This window comes from Oncorhynchus clarkii, chromosome 2 (assembly GCF_045791955.1).
Source record: "Oncorhynchus clarkii lewisi isolate Uvic-CL-2024 chromosome 2, UVic_Ocla_1.0, whole genome shotgun sequence".
Lineage (NCBI taxonomy): Eukaryota > Metazoa > Chordata > Actinopteri > Salmoniformes > Salmonidae > Oncorhynchus > Oncorhynchus clarkii.
In genome coordinates this window covers 81885422-81905849 of record NC_092148.1, presented here as the reverse complement: position 1 = coordinate 81905849, position 20428 = coordinate 81885422, and the positions used below count along the sequence as shown (strand labels likewise).

At 43.4% G+C, this 20428-nt stretch overlaps 1 protein-coding gene across 1 annotated transcript; it reads left to right on the top strand.

The window, feature by feature from the left end:
* The first annotated feature begins 6412 nt into the window (after positions 1–6412).
* LOC139382774 (leucine-rich repeat neuronal protein 3-like) lies at positions 6413–19212 on the top strand. Its single transcript, XM_071126924.1, has 2 exons — positions 6413–6550; positions 14452–19212. Exon 2 carries the CDS (start codon positions 14835–14837, stop codon positions 16950–16952), a length of 2118 nt encoding a protein of 705 aa, XP_070983025.1. The 5' UTR covers positions 6413–6550; positions 14452–14834; the 3' UTR covers positions 16953–19212.
* The last annotated feature ends 1216 nt before the right edge of the window (positions 19213–20428 follow it).

Below are 20428 nucleotides of genomic sequence, written 5' to 3'. Positions count from 1 at the left end.
AAACATCATTGATATATACAGAGAAAAGAGTCGGCCCGAGAATTGAACCCTGTGGCACCCCCATAGAGACTGCCAGAGGACCGGACAGCATGCCCTCCGATTTGACACACTGAACTCTGTCTGCAAAGTAATTGGTGAACCAGGCAAGGCAGTCATCCGAAAAACCGAGGCTACTGAGTCTGCCAATAAGAATACGGTGATTGACAGAGTCGAAAGCCTTGGCAAGGTCTATGAAGACGGCTGCACAGTACTGTCTTTTATCGATGGCGGTTATGATATCGTTTAGCACCTTGAGCGTGGCTGAGGTACACCCGTGACCAGCTCGGAAACCAGATTGCACAGCGGAGAAGGTACGGTGGGATTCAAGATGGTCAGTGATCTGTTTGTTGACTTGGCTTTCGAAGACCTTAGATAGGCAGGGCAGGATGGATATTGGTCTGTAACAGTTTGGGTCCAGGGTGTCGCCCCCTTTGAAGAGGGGGATGACTGCGGCAGCTTTCCAATCCTTGGGGATCTCAGACGATATGAAAGAGAGGTTGAACAGGCTGGTAATAGGGGTTGCGACAATGGCGGCGGATAGTTTCAGGAATAGAGGGTCCAGATTGTCAAGCCCAGCTGATTTGTACGGGTCCAGGTTTTGCAGCTCTTTCAGAACATCTGCTATCTGGATTTGGGTAAAGGAGAACCTGGAGAGGCTTGGGCGAGTAGCTGCGGGGGGGGGGGAGCTGTTGGACGAGGTTGGAGTAGCCAGGCGGAAGGCATGGCCAGCCGTTGTGAAATGCTTGTTGAAGTTTTCGATAATCATGGATTTATCGGTGGTGACCGTGTTACCTAGCCTCAGTGCAGTGGGCAGCTGGGAGGAGGTGCTCTTGTTCTCCATGGACTTCACAGTGTCCCAGAACTTTTTGGAGTTGGAGCTACAGGATGCAAACTTCTGCCTGAAGAAGTTGGCTTTAGCTTTCCTGACTGACTGTGTGTATTGGTTCCTGACTTCCCTGAACAGTTGCATATCGCGGGGACTGTTCGATGTTAGTGCAGTCCGCCACAGGATGTTTTTGTGCTGGTCGAGGGCAGTCAGGTCTGGAGTGAACCAGGGGCTATATCTGTTCTTAGTTCTGCATTTTTTGAACGGAGCATGCTTATCTAAAATGGTGAGGAAGTTACTTTTAAAGAAAGACCAGGCATCCTCAACTGACGGGATGAGGTCAATGTCCTTCCAGGATACCCGGGCCAGGTCGATTAGAAAGGCCTGCTCACAGAAGTGTTTTAGGGAGCGTTTGACAGTGATGAGGGGTGGTCGTTTGACTGCGGCTCCGTAGCGGATACAGGCAATGAGGCAGTGATCGCTGAGATCCTGGTTGAAGACAGCGGAGGTGTATTTGGAGGGCCAGTTGGTCAGGATGACGTCAATGAGGGTGCCCTTGTTTACAGAGTTAGGGTTGTACCTGGTGGGTTCCTTGATGATTTGAGTGAGATTGAGGGCATCTAGCTTAGATTGTAGGACTGCCGGGGTGTTAAGCATATCCCAGTTTAGGTCACCTAACAGAACAAACTCTGAAGCTAGATGGGGGGCGATCAATTCACAAATGGTGTCCAGGGCACAGCTGGGAGCTGAGGGGGGTCGGTAGCAGGCGGCAACAGTGAGAGACTTATTTCTGGAGAGAGTAATTTTCAAAATTAGTAGTTCGAACTGTTTGGGTATGGACCTGGAAAGTATATAGCGGAGAGATAATGGCGATAGAGTGGTGCCCACTGAAATGTTTTGATTCTTATGGATTGACTGATGTAGGTTATACATTTTGGCAATTTACATGTTACTTTTAAGTATTGGACATTTCATAAGTGTGAAGCCGAAAGAGAAGGGACAGTTGTAAAGTTTGGTTTTAATCGTACAATAGCGGTAAGGCAGAACGTGGCTGGAGGAGAGGTTATATTTTTGTCCACTGGTAAGAAGGGGAGAGTTAGTCGCGCTCACTGGGGTATATTTGACTGTAAGCGATTCAGATCTGAATAGTTGAATCGTAAAAGTTTTGTGATAGTTTCAGGTTATTGATTCTTGGTTTAACTGTTTATAGTATAGTAAGAATATTATAATATAGTAAGAAACACAACTGTAAAAGTTTTGACCTCTATCATGGTTTTCCGTTGTGGTCTGATCAGCCTCATGGCAGGGCCATTTGGATAATGAATTCAAGGTCATTTGTGATACTGATTTTAAGGTAATTTATAATTATGAACGAGTTTATAGTTCTTTGACATATTCGTAATTTGAACCAATGAGAAGAAAGAAATGGCATAGCCTTGGATTAATGGTAGGTTTATGTTAAGTATTTAGAACCTAATCCAAGCCAACAGTACAGGGATATATGACATCTGTGGTGATTCAGGTGTATTGAGAGCATTGAGAAAACCTTAATCAACCTAGGTAATAACCTTACAGATTGCCACCATAGACAGGTGATTTTTCTAAAAATCCATGAGTTCAGACAGGGAGACAGTGAGACATTTAACGCAATATTTGAAAACAACCTATATTTGATACTGACAGACAGTTAGTAGAAAAGGCAGATGGAGAAGGGCTCCAACGCCCTATGCGGAGGACTAAGGTGACCTTGATGGTCTGGGAGTGAGGAGCAGGAGACCTGGAGCATTACGAAGGTTAGAATATTATAATAAGCCAGGATTGAGAGGAGATAGCAGACACTGAACCATTGCCTAGAAATTATTCGGCACAACAGGCCGAAATAGTAGCATTGACTAGTGCCTGCGAAATAAGAAAGGAGAGAAAGGTTACTATTTACGCAGACGAGCACATAGGTGTTTAAAACCATACAAAGCAGCACAGATACATCTTAACGAGGATAAGACACTTGACAGAGACTTGTTACAGGATAGCCATGAATGCAGGCCCCAGGGAGAATTGGACATGTGGAAAATGAAAGGGACGATCCTACAAGATAATGTCAGATATAAGGATAATTTACTAATCTTACCTAAGTCATTGTTTAGATATGCGGCAATATTGATACATGGGAAGAGCCATGTATCAAGGGGGGGTAGGTTAGGACACACTTTGTGTCCAATTGGATAATAAACTATTTTTTTTACATTTTTATATAATTGATAAATATACGAAATGGATAGAGGCGTTTCCTACATCCTCAGCAGATGCAGAGACAGTGGCTAGGGCATTATGTCGGGAGATTATCCCGCGATTTGGACTGCCTGAGACTATTTATAGTGACAACATTTCCAATCAGGTGATAAATAATATAGGTCAAAGATTAAACATTGATTGAATGCATTAATTCCACGATTAAGAGTAGACTAAGGAAAACACATTTAAGTACTAGAATTAATTGGGTAAAATGTTTGCTATGGTGTTAACCTGTCTAGGACTGGGGTTCCGCTAGCAGAAATGAATCACTAACCTTTGATGATCTTCATCAGATGACACTCATAGGACTTCATGTTACACAATACATGTATGTTTTTTTGATAAAGTTCATATTTATATAAAAAAATCTTTTACATTGGCGCGTTATGTTCAGTAATGCTTTGCTTCCAAAACATCGGGTGATTGTGCAGAGAGCCACATCAAATTACAGAAATACTTATAATAAACATTGATAAAGATACAACTATTATACATGGAACTTTAGATACATTTCTCCTTAAGCTCTAGAACATGTATTTAAAGTTTCAGAGCTCTAGGTCTGATGGTTCTTTGATAGTTCGAATGCAGGTAACTATTGCAGGCCCTGTGTGTCTGTAAGCCCCATACTGTGTCACTCCATCCTTGCTGTGTGTGTGTGTGTGTGTGAGTTTTTCTTGGAAATCTGTTGGGAGAAATGAATGATTTACAGTTCATGAGGGTTGCCTAATCACACATGGAAAGATCTGACCTTTTTAACTCTTCGAAACAACCCCTGTGCCCCCGATTTAAGGCACTTCCGGTTGGCACAGGAAGCTGAAAGTAAACACATATCCTCACTGGGGTAGGCTTTTACAGAATCCTGCGTTTTAAGTTTTTAAGTTTAGAACTGACTTATTTACAGAAGGTTGAATGAGTGTGTGTTATTTCAGAAAATCACAGAAATCACGTAGAGCTTCGAAACCCGCCTTAACACGTCGCAACTGGATCTGTAACTTTTTTGGAAAATAAAACAAATTTCTTTGACCATCATCAATTGTATATTGTACAATTTCTCGCAAATTACAATAGATAAATGGCTGATTCTTTTTTTCCTGAAACCGGAGGTTCATGTATTTTGACGTGAAGCGGTCAAATTAGCGCTATATTTTTGTTTTTGACCTTTATTCACAGAAAAATGGCCTTAACTCAAAAAGCCTTGAAGCCTCGACGCCATCTTGTTTCTGGGCAAACAGCCCATTAGTCTAAACCTATACTCACCAAGCTTCATCTTCAAAGTCTTTTCCGTTTAGGAGAAATGGCCATGTCATGATTGGTGTTGTTTTGTACATTTGCAATAAGTAGCCATTTGTCATCTGGTGGAATTTACCGGGACAGCGGAAAAATTACCAACATTTTACAATTTTATAAAACGGAAACTGAATGTCCGAGAGACTTCATTTGATGACTTGCTGGAAGATCTGGCCCTGGTGCACGGTTCGACGCTGTCGGGCAATTTTTAAAAACATTTGCAGACGTCTAGTAAGGGGCCGTACATTTGCAACATGGAGATCCTCATCGATCATACAGCAAATGCCGAAAAGGGCCCTTCATGTATGGAAGTCTTCACATAGGCCTTTAATCAATGATTCTATTTTTATGTTAGACATCCTTTGTGTTTTAAGTTTGATTTGATAAAGCTATGGGGAAAGAGCTCGTTCTGTATGTACACTTAAGGAAGTCTCCCTCCCGGGCTATGACCCTCTTGATGATCTTCTGCTCGGGATTCTTGGGATACCTGGAACACACACAATAAATTATATCAATAAATATATTTGATAAAGATCATAATAAAAATAAAACCATGATCACCAAATACACAGAGAAGAAAAATAAATAGAAGTTTAATGGCTTTTACGTTTGTACTGTAAAGCGACTCTATTTACTCTAGTCTACTCTTCAATAAAAACAACATTAAGAAGTTACAGGTCTGTGAGAGCCAGAAATCTTGCTTGTTTGTAGGTGACCAAATACTCATTTTCCACCATAATTTGCAAATAAATTCATTAAAAATCCTACAATGTGATTTTCTGGATTTTTTTTCTCATTTTGTCTGTCATAGTTGAAGTGTACCTATGATGAAAATTACAGGCCTCTCTCATCTTTTTAAGTGGGCGAACTTGCACAATTGGTGGCTGACTAAATACTTTTTTGCCCCACTGTATATGACTGTGAGGGTACCAGGGAGCCAGAGGTACACAGGTGTTCAGTTCAGAGTGTCTGGCCAAATGAGGGACACAAAGGCATTGAATAATGACCTGCAGAAACCGCACTTTGTTAAACGCTGACTTCAAATCCCCCGGAGATTCAAACCCGAAATGCCAGTCTTAATAAGAAGCCACATCCATTCGCCATCCCTCCCTCCCTCCCATGTTTTCTCACTCAGTCTCCCTCTATCACTCTCTCTTTAACAAACACACAGACACATACACACTCTCTCTGTCACTCCATTCCTCCTACTCTATCCCACACATACACACACATTTGGTCTCTTCCTCCCTCCTTCTCCCTCAGGGATACAGGGGATCATGACTGATTGACAGCCTGCTCAGCCAATCAGAATTACTAGCAGCTCCAAGAACAGAGCCTGCGATCTGAAGAGGGATTGGACTGTGTGTGTATGTGTGTATGTGTTATTAATGACGGTGGAGCTGGCAGCACCGGAGCAGAGTGATGGTTGATCAGCTGAGTGATCTGCTCTCTAACTGCGCTGGAGAAAAGGAGGGATAGACAGAGAACAGCCCCCACCCTATCGCTCTGCTCTGCACCCAGCGTCTTTAGCAAGCAAAGACACACACACACACACACACACACACACACACACACACACACACACACACACACACACACACACACACAACCAAGAGAGCCTTTCTCTGCCTCTCTCTCAGCCTCTCTCTCTCTCTCTCTCTCACACACACACACACACACACACACACACACACACACACACACACACACACACACACACACACACACACACACACACACACACACAGTGGAACGATATCAGAGCTGGAGCTACCTATCTCTCCCTCCCCTCTCCTGTTTCCTTCTCTCTCTCTCTCTCTCTCTCTCTCTCTCTCTCTCTCTCTCTCTCCCTCCCTCCCTCTGCCTCTCTCACACACACAGTGGAATGGTTTTAGAGCTGGAGCTACCCATCTCTCCCTCCCTCTCCTGTTTCGCGCTCTCTCTCTCTGCCTCTCTAGCGACGAAAGGAGAAGAAGACGCATGTTCTTGGAAATACACATGAAAAACCTGCTGTGATCTGAGTCTCACACTGTCATGCTGGACTACTGCTCTAAAGCATGTGGGTTCCAGGCATGAGGGTGTGTGTGAAGGGACTCACTTCCACTGGTAAGTTTCTATCTATCTCTCTCTCCTGTGTGTATATGAGGCAAGTGTATTTGTTTGGTGTGGTAGAGGGTTGGTTTTCAGTGTGACAATGCGGTAGTCCTTGAGTTGAACCTGTGTCTGTGTGGAGGGAGTTATCAGCCAAGAAGGCAGAAGGCACAGCCTGCAGTTATGTGGGAGGCTTGGCCGGGGATGGGGTGGGGGGGTGGAATTGAGGAAATGAAAGGCTGAGGAGTCCAACACAGGCATTTTGTCATTGCTGCTTAAGGAAATGTTTGGATGAATATGCAGGCTGCAGAGGTTTCAGAGAGGGAACTGCCTGTTATTGGCATCAGGGTGTATTTTGAAAGCGGTTTGAGAGATTTGTGGATTTCAGGCTGGAGTGGAATGAAGGCGGTGTTATCTCGGCAGCATCGCTCTACAGGTACATCTGAGAAAAATATAAAAACTGAAGTATACTCGCCTCTGTGTGTCTGTCAGGGATAGAACAGAAGACAAGTCAGGGAATCTGCCATCAGTAGAAAAGACCAGAACTCAATGAGGTAAACCAGTAATAAGCCTGGGGTAAAGAGACCCCTTTCCGTTTTCACTGATGGATCATAACACATAAGTACTGTATGTGTTTACAGTTAGACACTATTTGACTGTGTGTGCCAAGAGGACGAACCTCAAAGAGGATTTATTTTGGATTTGTCCGAATCTTTAAGGAATCCAGGTGAGACAGAGCTGGAGTGCTGGGCTGTGGAGAACTCTCCTCGAACCAGAGGAAAAATACATTCCCACCACTGCCTGCTTAATTTACCAGAACAGCACCACCCCCCCCCCCCTTCTCTCCATCTCTCCATCTCTCTCTCACTCTCTTTCACCTCACCTCATCTCCCTCAATCTTTCTCGCCATCTCCCATCACTCGGCTGCATTTAGGGCTTGTTCATAATTAAACAACGTCACACTGAGGCATTTTTAGTGAGCAGCAGACCTCATTCAGCACGGTCACAATGTTAGCTACTAAATCAGGGTCAGAAAGATGACTGCATCATTCTGTTTTCAAGAACTAGCCTAATTATGCATACAATTGTCTATTTCTATGCAAAAAATGCACCAATATCATGGTGAATTCCCTGGATATGAACATATTTAAAGAGGCAGTCGTCATATAGTCCTCTTCTATGGTCGTCCTGCTTTCCCAAGGTTTTCTATGCAGACTGGTGGGGACTGGAGTGATGAATCCACAAGAGAAAGCAGTACTGGTGCTTTAGACAAAAAGTGAAAGTGTACACGTTGAATCTGTGATGTCACTCTGCAGACATCACTAAAGCAAAGCACACTGACTGGTTGAACAGAAACTAAGTTTGAGAGGAATAGATCGCTACAAGATTCTGTACCTCACACTCAACACCATTCCATGCATTAACAATGGCTGTAATGTGTGCATCTCTCAAAATACTATTTACTCTATCAAAAAATACATAAATCAGCAGGCTAATTAATATCAGTAATGTGAAATAGCATTTCTATCAAACATGAATTATTTATGATAAGTAGACGGTTTCTGTTTGTCACTAAAATCTTGACTTAAGATTCACAAGCCAACCTCAAATTCCTGTGTATACCTTAGACAGATTTAGCTCAATTTTGAATTTTTTCAGGTGAAAACTTCCTTCCAATACTATCCTCGCTCAATAAAGAGTCAAATGAAAACCACGCCACACAACCTACCTACCCTGCAAAATCCCCACTATGAGAATATCGGTGTACTGTAGCACATGGATTCAAGGGATAAACAAAGATTGATTTGATACACTGGGAAAACGCATTCCCAGCAGATACAGTATGACTCAGATTCTGAAACACTGTTTTTTTCCCAAAGTAAATCCCATGTATTTTACAGTCAGAGCAGCAGAACTAGTCCTACCTGAGCCTGTGGAAAAGGGCATGTTGACAGCTAACACCCCATGCTTTACCAGTTAATGTATTACGATTGGTATTTATGCAATGAGCTGTGATAGTGATAGATTAATCCATAGTGAAACATGTGTGTGGTGAGTTCACTGTACCCTGCAAAACTCATTTTATATGGTGTATACATACAAATAACATTGTAAATCAACAGGCAGGTCATGTTTACATGAATACCATACCTCTGTGTGTGTGTGTGTGTGTGTGTGTGTGTGTGTGTGTGCGTGTGTGTATGACAGTAGACCATATGAGAGAGGGTAGGTAGGAGGAGGAGGGGATTGGTAGGAAGCCTGGGGGAGTTGACAGCTTAACATCGATCCCTAATTAATTGTTAAATTGCTGTTCATTTGCAGGCGGCGTTGAACAGATGCAAGGGGGATGTCATTATGCATGGGTACCACACAGTGGGTTGGCCTAATGAATGTAGCCATACAGCTAATGCTAATGACAGGCACGTTGCTAGCATAGCTAATGCAGGCTTTCATGGTGGGCTGCTCAGGCAGCAATGACAACATGTAGCAGACTGTCATATTGTAGCAGGTAGCGCTAAAGGGTGATATTGTAGCAGGTAGCGCTATAGGGTGATATTGTAGCCGGTAGCGCTATAGGGAACACGAGGGAGCAGGTCACGTTGAAAGGACAGATTTAGCTTAGATAGATTTAATGGTAAATCAATAAAAAGAGGTGGGGGGGGGCAATAGAAGAGAGGGGCACTTACATCACTCCATTTTCCTCACCCCACCTCCCCTCCTCTGATCCCTTCACCTCCCCTCCTCCGATCCCTTGACCTCCCATCCTCCGATCCCTTGACTTCCCATCCTCCGATCCCTTCACCTACCCTCCTCCGATCCCTTCACCTACCCTCCTCCGATCACCTCACCTCACCTCCCCTCCTCCGATCACCTCACCTCCCCTCCTCCGATCACCTCACCTCCCCTCCCCTCCTCCGATCACCTCACCTCCCCTCCTCCGATCACCTCACCTCACCTCCCCTCCTCCGATCACCTCACCTCCCCTCCTCCGATCACCTCACCTCCCCTCCTCCGATCCCTTTACTTCCCCTCCTCCGATCACCTCACCTCCCCTCCTCCGATCCCTTCACCTCCCCTCCTCCGATCACCTCCCCTCCTACGATCCCTTTACTTCCCCTCCTCCGATCCCTTCACCTCCCCTCCTCCAACCATCTCTCCTCCCACCCATTCACCTCTCCCCCCTCACCTCTCCTCCCTACCCCCCCTTACCTCACCTCCCACCCCACCTCTCTCCCCCTCATCTCACCTCACCTCCCACCCCCTCACTTCACCTCCTACCCCATCACCTCACCTCCCACTCCCTCACCTCCCACCCCCTCACCACCCTCCCCTCACCACCCTCCCCTCCAAACTACAAGACTGTTACTAAACATTAGAAAAGTCAACAACTCTACTGATGCATCACAAAGTGGTGGCACATTTAATGCTTTTCGAGAGAAAGTGGAGGATGTGACTGAATTGGACTTCTGGCACTGATTAAAAGACTGTGTTAAGAGATGTGTTGCTATACTGGGCTACTGTAAATGCACAAATGAAACACCACTTTGTCCCCAGCAGCTTTTAAATGGCCACTATTTCCATCCTCCATTTTCTATATCACACTGCCTCTTGTACATACCTGTTTTTAAGTACACATGCTTTGTTTTGTCTGTCTACTCTACCCCAACCCAATTCTATGTCACATTTCTTTGAGAAGTAACATGACGTATCAGAGACACTGCACATTCATTCATCAACATTCAAATTTTCACATTAACGTTAAAGAGATTAGCAACAGAGCAAATTTTAATTCTGTAGTCTAAAAAGCTATCACCTTCCAAAGATTCATTAGGCTTAACAACATCAAGACCAGTAAGATCTGTCACAATACCATGGTATATTAATGTGGCAGAATGTCAGGGTGTCACTTCCCCTTGGCGCGGTGGCGCGCTGCACATCACATCCTTTCCCCTGTATACTGTAGCTGCAGCATGCTCGTCACTCGCTGCCTGACTAGCTAGTGAATAAAACATGGCGAATTGCAACCACTTTATGACATGTCTACTACATTAGGAGGTGGAGGGAAGGAACACACTGCACTGTGGCCCGTGGACTCTCATCCAGTACAGAGTCTGTTTCACTGTATGAAAAAGGACACTAATATGTTGGGTACGCTACCGTTCAAAAGTTTGGGGTCACTTAGAAATGTCCTTATTTTTGAAAGTAAAGCATTTTTTTGTCCATTAAAATAACATCAAATTGATCAGAAATAGAGTGTAGACATTGTTAATACTGTAAATGACTATTGTAGCTGGAAACGATTTTTTATGGAATATCTACATAGGCGTACAGAAGCCCATTATCAGCAACCATCACTCCTGTGTTCCAATGCCACGTTGTGTTAGCTAATCCAAGTTTATAATTTTAAAAGGCTAATTGATCATTAGAAACCCTTTCGCAATTATGTTAGCACAGGTGAAAACTGTTGTTCTGATTAAAGAAGCAATAAAACTGGCCTTCTTTAGACTAGTTGAGTATCTGGAGCATCAGCATTTGTGGGTTTGATTACAGGCTTAAAATGCCCAGAAACAAAGAACCTTCTTCTGAAACTCGTCAGCCTATTCTTGTTCTGAGAAAAATTGCCAGGAAACTGAAGATCTTGTACAAAACTCTGTGTTCTACTCCTTTCAAAGAGCAATGCAAACTGGCTCTAACCAGAATAGAAAGAGGAGTGGGATGACCCGGAGCACAACTGAGCAAGAGGACAAATAGATTAGAGTGTCTAGCTTGAGAAACAGATGCCTCACAAGTCTTCAACTGGCAGCTTAATTAAATAGTACCCGCAAAACACCAGTCTCAACGTCAACAGTGAAGAGGCGACTCCGGGATGCTGGCCTTCTAGGCTGAGTTTCTCTGTCCAGTGTCTGCGCTCTTTTGCCCATCTTAATCTTTTATTTTTATTGGCCAGTCTGAGATATGGCTTTTTCTTGTACGAGATCTGTACGAGATCTTCAGTTTCTTGGCAATTTCATGCATGGAATAGCCTTCATTTCTCAGAACAAGAATAGACTGACGAGTTACAGAAGAAAGTTCTTTGTTTCTTGACATTTTGAGCCTGTAATCGAACCCACAATTGCTGATGCTCCAGATACTCAACCAGTCTAAAGAAGGACAGTTTTAATGCTTCTTTAATCAGCACAACAGTTTTCAGCTGTGCTAACATAATTGCAAAATGGTTTTCTAATAATCAATTAGCCTTTTAATATGATAGAATTGGATTAGCTAACACAACGTGCAATTGGAACACAGGAGTGATGTTTGCTGATAATGGGCCTCTGTACGCCTATGTAGATATTCCATTAAAAATCTGCCGTTTCCAGCTACAATAGTCATTTACAACATTAACAATGTCTACACTGTATTTCTGATTAATTTGATGTTATTTTAACAGACAAAAAACAACCCCTTTTCTGCCATACACCCCTAATCCATTTGGAGAATGTCAATATTCAGCACTTAAAAGTGGTAAAATATAGGTGAGTGCAATAATTATTTGTGAAGTAGACAGCTTTCATATGGCTATACTGATTTCCCAGATATTCTTTGTTAGCATGCTAGTGACGTAGTGCATTGTTATCTTAATTCCCTATTTATAGAAGTAACAAACACAATTCAATTTTTGTAGTCTTTGATGGGATTTCTGTAAATGTGTTATATTTTTTTGTGGTGTTTTAAAAGAGTGCTGCCTTTGAACTGTAACTAACTGTAGCATTTGGGACTTGGGAATGCAATGCACTCTCTACTAAGTGGCAGGCGGCTGGCCTGCCGCGTGTGGACTGATCCCTATGTTTCCTCAGCCCAAATGAGTCCACAGAGGTCAACACCCCTTGACTTAATCGCACAATCAATTGTTTCCTCTTACCACAACCTCCTGGCCTCTAAGGCCACAACTTCTACTTGAGAGAGAGGGGGGGGGGGGAGAGGTTAAATTATACATTAAATAAGGGGTGCTCTGCTGATACAGCTGCAGCATATCAAACAAAAACACAAGTGGAAAAGAAATCCCTAAGGGAGCTAAATAAGATAAATAACTAGAAAATATATTATAGTGCATGACTTTATCACCCATGTTAAACACAAATAGACAATACGTTATACAAGTGCATGGCGTTATCACCCGTGTTACACACAACTAGACAATACGTTATACAAGTGCATGGCGTTATCATCCGTGTTAAACACAAGCAAGGAGTGTTAGCTACCTGTCGGAGATTAGCCCTTCTATTGAAATAGCATCACAAAGCAACAGCAGCAGCTTTCCAATGCATCTTCACCTCATCTCAACTATTCTTCCCGCAACTAAAGATACTTTATTAACATAATGTTGGAAGAACATTTACCACCACTCAAACGTCCATTTGATCTAATTATGAGAGGAAGGCATGTGAGTGAAGTAACAACAGGCTCTTAGCATTAAGTAATAAAAAGGGAAATTAGCGTGAGCTTCGTGGAAGCAAACAGGAGAGTATCGCTCATCCAGTTTACAATTTAATACTTGCTCTCCTTATTAGCATGGGGGTTATTTTCTTTTAAGTATATTTTTCCGATCTACTGTGAAAAACATATTTACATAATATGGTTACACACTCTACCACCTGGGCCATATGGAGGAATCTCTTGCCAATAAAACCATTCCCTTGTATGTAACCATGAAATAAAGGAGTCTGAAAATGATCGTTGCAAATGATAGCTAGCATTACCACACTTAAGTATTTATTTCAACACTTGACATAAATAGCTTAGCAATGAAACACCAAATGTGTGTGAATATTACACGTGCTGTATAATATCAGGCACAGAGCAGCTTGGACAGAATCTGAACACAGGTCCTACACAGATGGCTGAGCACAAGAACATTAGGCACAAAAAAAAGAAACGACCAGCAAAAATAGTTTTGCCTCTTGATTCCACCTGTGTGTGTTGACTGACTGCCATAAACAAGCTAATATATGCATGGTGCTCTGTCATAGGGAGTCTTCATCAGCAGCCCTGCTCTTATAGCCTTACAGACAGCTCATCTACTATCACACACAGAGCCGTGGCTTCTGCACTCAAGGTCACAAATTAATCAAAGCATCAATATGTGCAGTCGACATAAGCAAACCCCGGCACAGACCTGTCACCTGTAGGAACCACTTTGATTCAACTCCTCATAAATAATGCAGGATAGGATGAAGAGACAGAACAAGACCTGTAGCAAGCTTCAGAGATATTTTGGGAGAATCTGAAATGCCTTGAGGTCATATACTCCAGTTGAAGTGATCGTGGGTAGTTGTGTGTGAGTGCGACAGTTGCTGCGTGCATGTGAATACATAGTTCACAACAGCAGAGTTAGGGTGGATGACGAAATGTAGCTAATTAGGGTGGATGGTAAAACTGGGATAGGCTCTGGCTCACAATGTTTTAGCTGTTCAAACTGTTCTTGATGCAAAGTTTTTGGGAAATGTTTTGGGGGGATTTGTATTACTGCTGTGTGCAAGATCGCTGTTTAAAATTCCAGATCCTCTGGCAGATCTCTTGCCCTGCAGGGATATTAAGTGACTCCAAAGTGCTATCAAAGTGCATCCAAAATAGCACCATATTTCCTATATTATACTACTTTTGACTAGGGCCCATAAGGCTCTGGTCAAAAGTAGTGCACTATATAGGGAAAAGGTGCCATTTGGGACGCAGATTTATTAGCCACCAACCTGTCAAATAATATATATAAGGTCAAGTCAATCATAACTCAGAATTTTGATGGCGAAGTGAAAGCAATAAAATCAAACGAGCATACAATATATGTCTCAATATTCCTAAATGTCAATATATGAAACAGTCTCCCAATAATGCAATGTAGTACTGAATGTATTTTTTTCTGATATTCTTCTCCCCAGATGGAAATTGACACGATGAGTGACTGTGATTGAGGATAATAATGATGGAAGACAGAGTGATCCATCCCCAGCCCAAGCCAGAGTGTTCCTCCTCAACCCTCCCTGTTCTTCACCGACAGACTTCCGGAAGGATACATTGACCTTCTCACATCCACCTTGCCTGACAACCTGGCACAGTGTAAATTGAAGAAAGGTTGCTCCTTTACTCTCTGCCAAGGACTAGACAACGACTACAAAAAGGCCAAAGCTTTAGGGACCAGGCATCAGCAGAAATCTGTTCTGTCTCACTGCGGTAACAAATGAGCCTTTATTTGTGAAGTTAACAGTGCTAACAGCTGACTCCATAAGGACCCATTTCTAGTTCAAGGTAATAGGGGGCCAAGATGAAGAAGACTGCGTTCTTGGCTTGTTTGTTAGCGGAGCTAGCTCTGACAGCTTTTGTTCTGGCCTCGGAGGGGGGTGCTGCTCATTGTCCTGCATTGTGCCGGTGTGAGATACGACCCTGGTTCTCTCCAAGTTCTATTTATACAGAGGCTCCCACGGTGGACTGTAATGACTTAGGCCTATCGTCAATGCCAGAGAGACTGCCCTCAGACACACAGGTGCTATTGTTACAGACCAACAATATCATCAGTGTTGAGAAACCTTTGGATTACCTGGCTAATATCACTGAGATAGATTTATCCCAGAATAACATATCCTCTGTGAGCGATGTCCATCTGGGTCCTCTTACCCAGCTGCTGTCACTGCACATGGAGGAGAACTGGGTTCAGGCCCTGTCAGACAACTGTCTCCCATCCCTGCCCAACCTCCAGGAGTTCTACATCAACCACAACCTGATCTCATCCATCAGTCCTGGTGCCTTTAGAGGGCTAGGGAGGCTCCTGCGGCTCCATCTCAACTCCAACCACCTCAGGGGCATCAACAGGGTGTGGTTTCAGCCTCTACCCCGCTTGGAGATCCTGATGATTGGGGAGAACCCTATTGTTCAATTGTCAGACATGAACTTCAAGCCCTTGGTCAACCTACGCAGCTTGGTTCTGGCCAGGATGAATCTCTCCGAAATCCCAGATGACACTCTGGTCGGCCTCGACAACCTGGAGAGTGTTTCGTTTTTTGACAACCTGTTTGACAGAGTGCCACAGGCCGCTCTGAAGAAAGCCAAGAGTCTGAAGTTTCTGGATCTCAACAAGAACCCCATCGAGAGGATTCAGAGAGGGGACTTTGTGGACATGATCCACCTCAAAGAGTTGGGCATCAACAGCATGCCTGCGCTGGTGTCCATCGACAGCTTTGCCCTCAACAATCTCCCTGAGCTGACCAAGATTGAGGCCACCAACAACCCCAAGCTCTCCTACATCCACCCCAATGCCTTCCACAAGTTGCCGAGACTCGAAACACTGATGCTGAACAGCAATGCCCTCAGCGCCTTGCACCACAGCACTGTGGACTCCCTGCCCAACCTGCGTGAGGTTAGCATGCACAGCAACCCCATCCGCTGCGACTGCGTCATCCGCTGGATCAACATGAACCAGACCGGCGTGCGCTTCATGGAGCCAGATTCCCTCTTCTGCGTGGAGCCGCCGGAGTACCAGGGCCAGCACGTCCGCAAGGTCCACTTCAGGGAGATGACCGAGATTTGCCTCCCGCTCATCTCGCCCGGGAGCCTACCAGATCGTGTCACTGTTGGGAAAAGGAGCTCGGTGACGCTTCACTGCCGGGCATTCGGAGAGCCGGAGCCAGAGATATACTGGGTCACCCCCTCCGGGGACAGAGTCCTGCCCAACAGTGTGTCTGATAAGTACTACATGCATCCAGAGGGGACCTTTGACATCTATGACACTACCATGCTTGAGGCAGGGCTGTACACCTGTGTTGCTCACAATCTTGTTGGTGCAGACCTCAAGTCTGTGTTGTTGGTGGTAGATGGATACTTTCCACATCCTTCTGATAATGGCAATGCTTTACATGTGGACGTTAGATCAGTGCAGCCCAACTCTGTTTTGGTGTCTTGGGATAACACTCACGGTGGTCTTATATCCAATATAAAGTGGTTCACAATGGCGAATGCTAAGCATCCTTCCATGGCATACACTGCTAGAGTACCAACCGATGTGAAGGTGTATCGTCTCACCCACCTAAACCCCTCCACCCAGTACCGGGTGTGTGTGGAAGTCACGAGCATGCAGCTCGGACACAACAGGGACTGTGTCAATGTCACCACAAAGGGACTGGCTCACACCGTGGAGAGCAGTGAGAAGTGGGACACAGTGGTGATGGCTGCATGTGCTGTGCTTTTCATCGTGGTTGCTGTGGCTTGCTCCATCATATACACATCTCTGCAAAGCCAACACTTTTACAGGAAGTTGATGGTGGACCAAAATGAGTCAATGCTGGGTCCTAGCACCCGCCCCGGCTCCGCCTCTTCTCTCACAGAACTCTGTGTGGCTGGAGTCAAGGTGAAGGTGACTGTAATAGACTTGCCAGACAACTCCATGTAAAGAAAGAGACGGCCTTGGAGCAGGAAAATTAATGTTCTGGATTTTAAACAAGGTGAAAGAATGTTGGACATGTGTGATTCATGTGCCCTCTTTTCATGACAATGACAGAGCATTGGGTTCTGGAACTCCTGGAACTTGGAACACATGATGGAACCATAAACCGGCGCCCTCACGCATAAATACGTAACCAGCTAATCCAAGACCCACAGACTCTTTTATACAACAAAATTATGTCGTTGCAGCAAAAACATGCACAGACAGGTATCTAGATTGCGATATACGTGGCTACTGATCGGTCATTCATGCAGTGCAACTGCAAAAAAGCACAGCACAAAGACTGTGTCGTCTCTCTCGGTTATTGACTTGTGCTTTATAACGCCTTGTGGAGATGTCTTTGTGGTCCACAATGAGGAATATTTTCTGTGCTGTTTAAATAACACTCAAGGGCCATAAGTAAGAAATACCACTCGTATACAGTTTATAATGGGCAAAACTTGTTAGACTAGTAGACAATAACAGTGTATATGTAAACAATTTTATGATCAAATATTTTTTTTCATTAAAAACAGTACATTGTATTTTAATTGAAATGTAATGCTTTCTCTTACTTACTTGAAATTGTAATTACGAAAGACCCAACTTCAAGGATGACTTGCTTAGAACAATCTGAATCCAATATTGGGATGCTCTGAAAGGAACAATCTAAGCTTCCTTTATCAATAACATTCAGCTATCCATGAAATGCAAAATGTTATAATTCATAAATATGAATCCCATAAATCTTTTCATATCACTGTCTAAACCATGCAAAAGGAAAACAGTGTGATGTAGACAAACACAATTACTGGGACTGCCCTTGAAGGCGGACATTTTAACATTGTTACTAAAATGCAATCTCAGGCAGGACGACGTGTTTTGGCAATGACTGGGGAGTAAGAGAGAGTGTGTGTGTGTATATAACTTACACACGGTACTTTATATGTGTGTGTGTGTGTGCGGCATCAGAGAAACCCAATGACTTTGAATTGCAATATATTCTCTTTCATTTAAAACCCAATATGGATTCCTAACATAAACCTCAGAGAGGTGATGAATCGGCGTCACATGCGGACTGATGGGGGCATTTATCAGAGGGACTCCGCCATATATCAACTGAGTTTCAGCACCTTGGACAGGGCTTTTAGAGTGGAGCCATTTGTCACCGCCATGGGAGCTAAAATATGACCCATTAGAGCGCAGGTAGTGCATAGGTCAGCGAGAACACACGGAGGCTGCTAGCACCGGAGCGCGGTGCGGTGCGTCCCTTCCCTCCGTGACACTGGCGAGACACGGATGCCATTACAGGAACAGCTCAGCAACTCTTGGGCTCGTTTGTTAAGCACTTCACATTATCGCCACCCACCGAGAGGGGAAGGAGACAAATGGAGCGCAAAACGAGGACAAAGTGTCTACTAGGGCTAGAAGTCAGTATGAACAGGGACAGGATAGACAAGGTGCAGGTTCAACATATTGAAGGTGGAACAACAGTACTGCTGTAGGTATTAGAGATGTGTGTATGGTTTTATTTGACTGCACAGTGAGATAATTGCACAACAAGATAACAACAAGATAATAATGCTCATTAAGGGAACTTGAGTCTTTAGTATATTCCCTGGTTCATTAGGGTAGCTTACTTGAAAGGAGAGCTCTCAGAGAAGAACTGACAGGACCTCCACTGAGGTTTCATCACACATTTTTTACTCCTCCTTTTGCCTAGTTTGAACTCCAGATAACCCCAGATGAGAGCAAATGATATGTCAACATGCAGTCCACTCAGAGAAAAGGAAATATTATCTCGTAAAATGTTCACACATGCAAAAAAGCTATTTTCCAATAAAGGCCCGATGGCAATATGCCCTTCTGTTGTTATTGTTTGTGCACCACCTGGGGGCACGCAATATGGTGAGAAAAACAGGAAAGAAACTGTTACATATATTTAGTATTGCTCACATAAACTCCCACCCATATTACAAGGAATTGTAACTGTTAAAATTCCTTGCCGTAATAGCACTAAGAAACTGTTCCTAACAATAAACAAGTTCAACCCCTTTGGATATCAGTGTTTTCTGCGCACCAGTGTCAATCAACAGGGGTTAAAAATGTAGGTGCCATATCATTCAGTGAATTAAGTTAATATTGTAACGAGGGGATGTGTTAAATCACCCAATCCCTCACCAGTAACAGTAGAAACACTGGTGGGCGGCCCTCTTGTGTAGATATGATTAACCCACTGATCATTCTCTCAGGGAAATATACCCTGTATGACAAATAGACAGCAGATGATATACTGTAATTGCATTATGATAGCCATGGGGAGATCTGGAAAAATTAGCAGGCAAAGTAATAAATTGTCGTTTTTAATATCATCTTCCAGCCAGGACAGAACAGTATTTGGTTGATTGCACATCTGTAATGAGGATATTATCATTGAAGGTGACAAATTCTTTGCATAGGGAATTCAGAGCTTTACACGGTGATTTATGTGAAAATATGGGATACAGGTGTGTATAGCCTTGAATGGCAAATGTATAATCTTTGAATATTTACCCAACAACTAAAGAAATACAAACAACTCAACAGAGGAAGTAGAATATTAGTTCAATTAGCAGGTGTAGATACTCTCAATTAGAAACCTGTGCTGTGGTGCAAATCAAATGAACATTTTAGTCACAGAGAGTGACGGAGGACAGGGTTTTTTGCAGTCTTCTGCTGTTGTTTATTTTCAATTGTGGAAAACATCTGAATAGCCTAATGACCACTAGTTGAAGTTAACAAATATCTCTCATAATGTTTCCACTTCTAAAATGCCCAATTCATCTGAAACTTGTTTGGCCAGATAATAGCCTAATCTGTGAAGATTTTTTTTTCTACAAAAGGTTGTGTGAAATCATCCTATTTTGAAATATTGCCCCATTATCCTGTTGTATTTGGGACAGACCTCCTGCTCGTTGCTTGGAGTAGCCTACGACATAAAAATAAGAATGTTCACACTTCTCAAGCTTTCCTCAAACTGCACCCTGGGGCTTCAAGTAATTATTTCCCCACTCAGTGGCCCATTAAGATAAAACAACACTGGTGACTTTGTGTAATCTTGTATTGGGGCTTTGTGTGATTGTATCATTATCTAAACTCTGAAACAGGGATACTTAATCTTTGCTGATAAACTGGATATGATTATGAACAACTGAAAACATCGGTTCTTTTATACTTTTGATTCGTTTTTGAATGTTTGAATTGGAGTTGAAGACTGCTCTCCCTTACTCACTTTTATACCCATTCTTTTACAAAATCATATTGGATAAAACAGAAATAAAACATTCAACAAAGGGAGAACACACTGATGACAACCAATCAGTGAGTGTTTTGTTTTCTGGGGAGTTGCAGCTCACCACAGGAAGCAGGAAATATAAATACTCTCACAGAGCTGCAGTAGTACT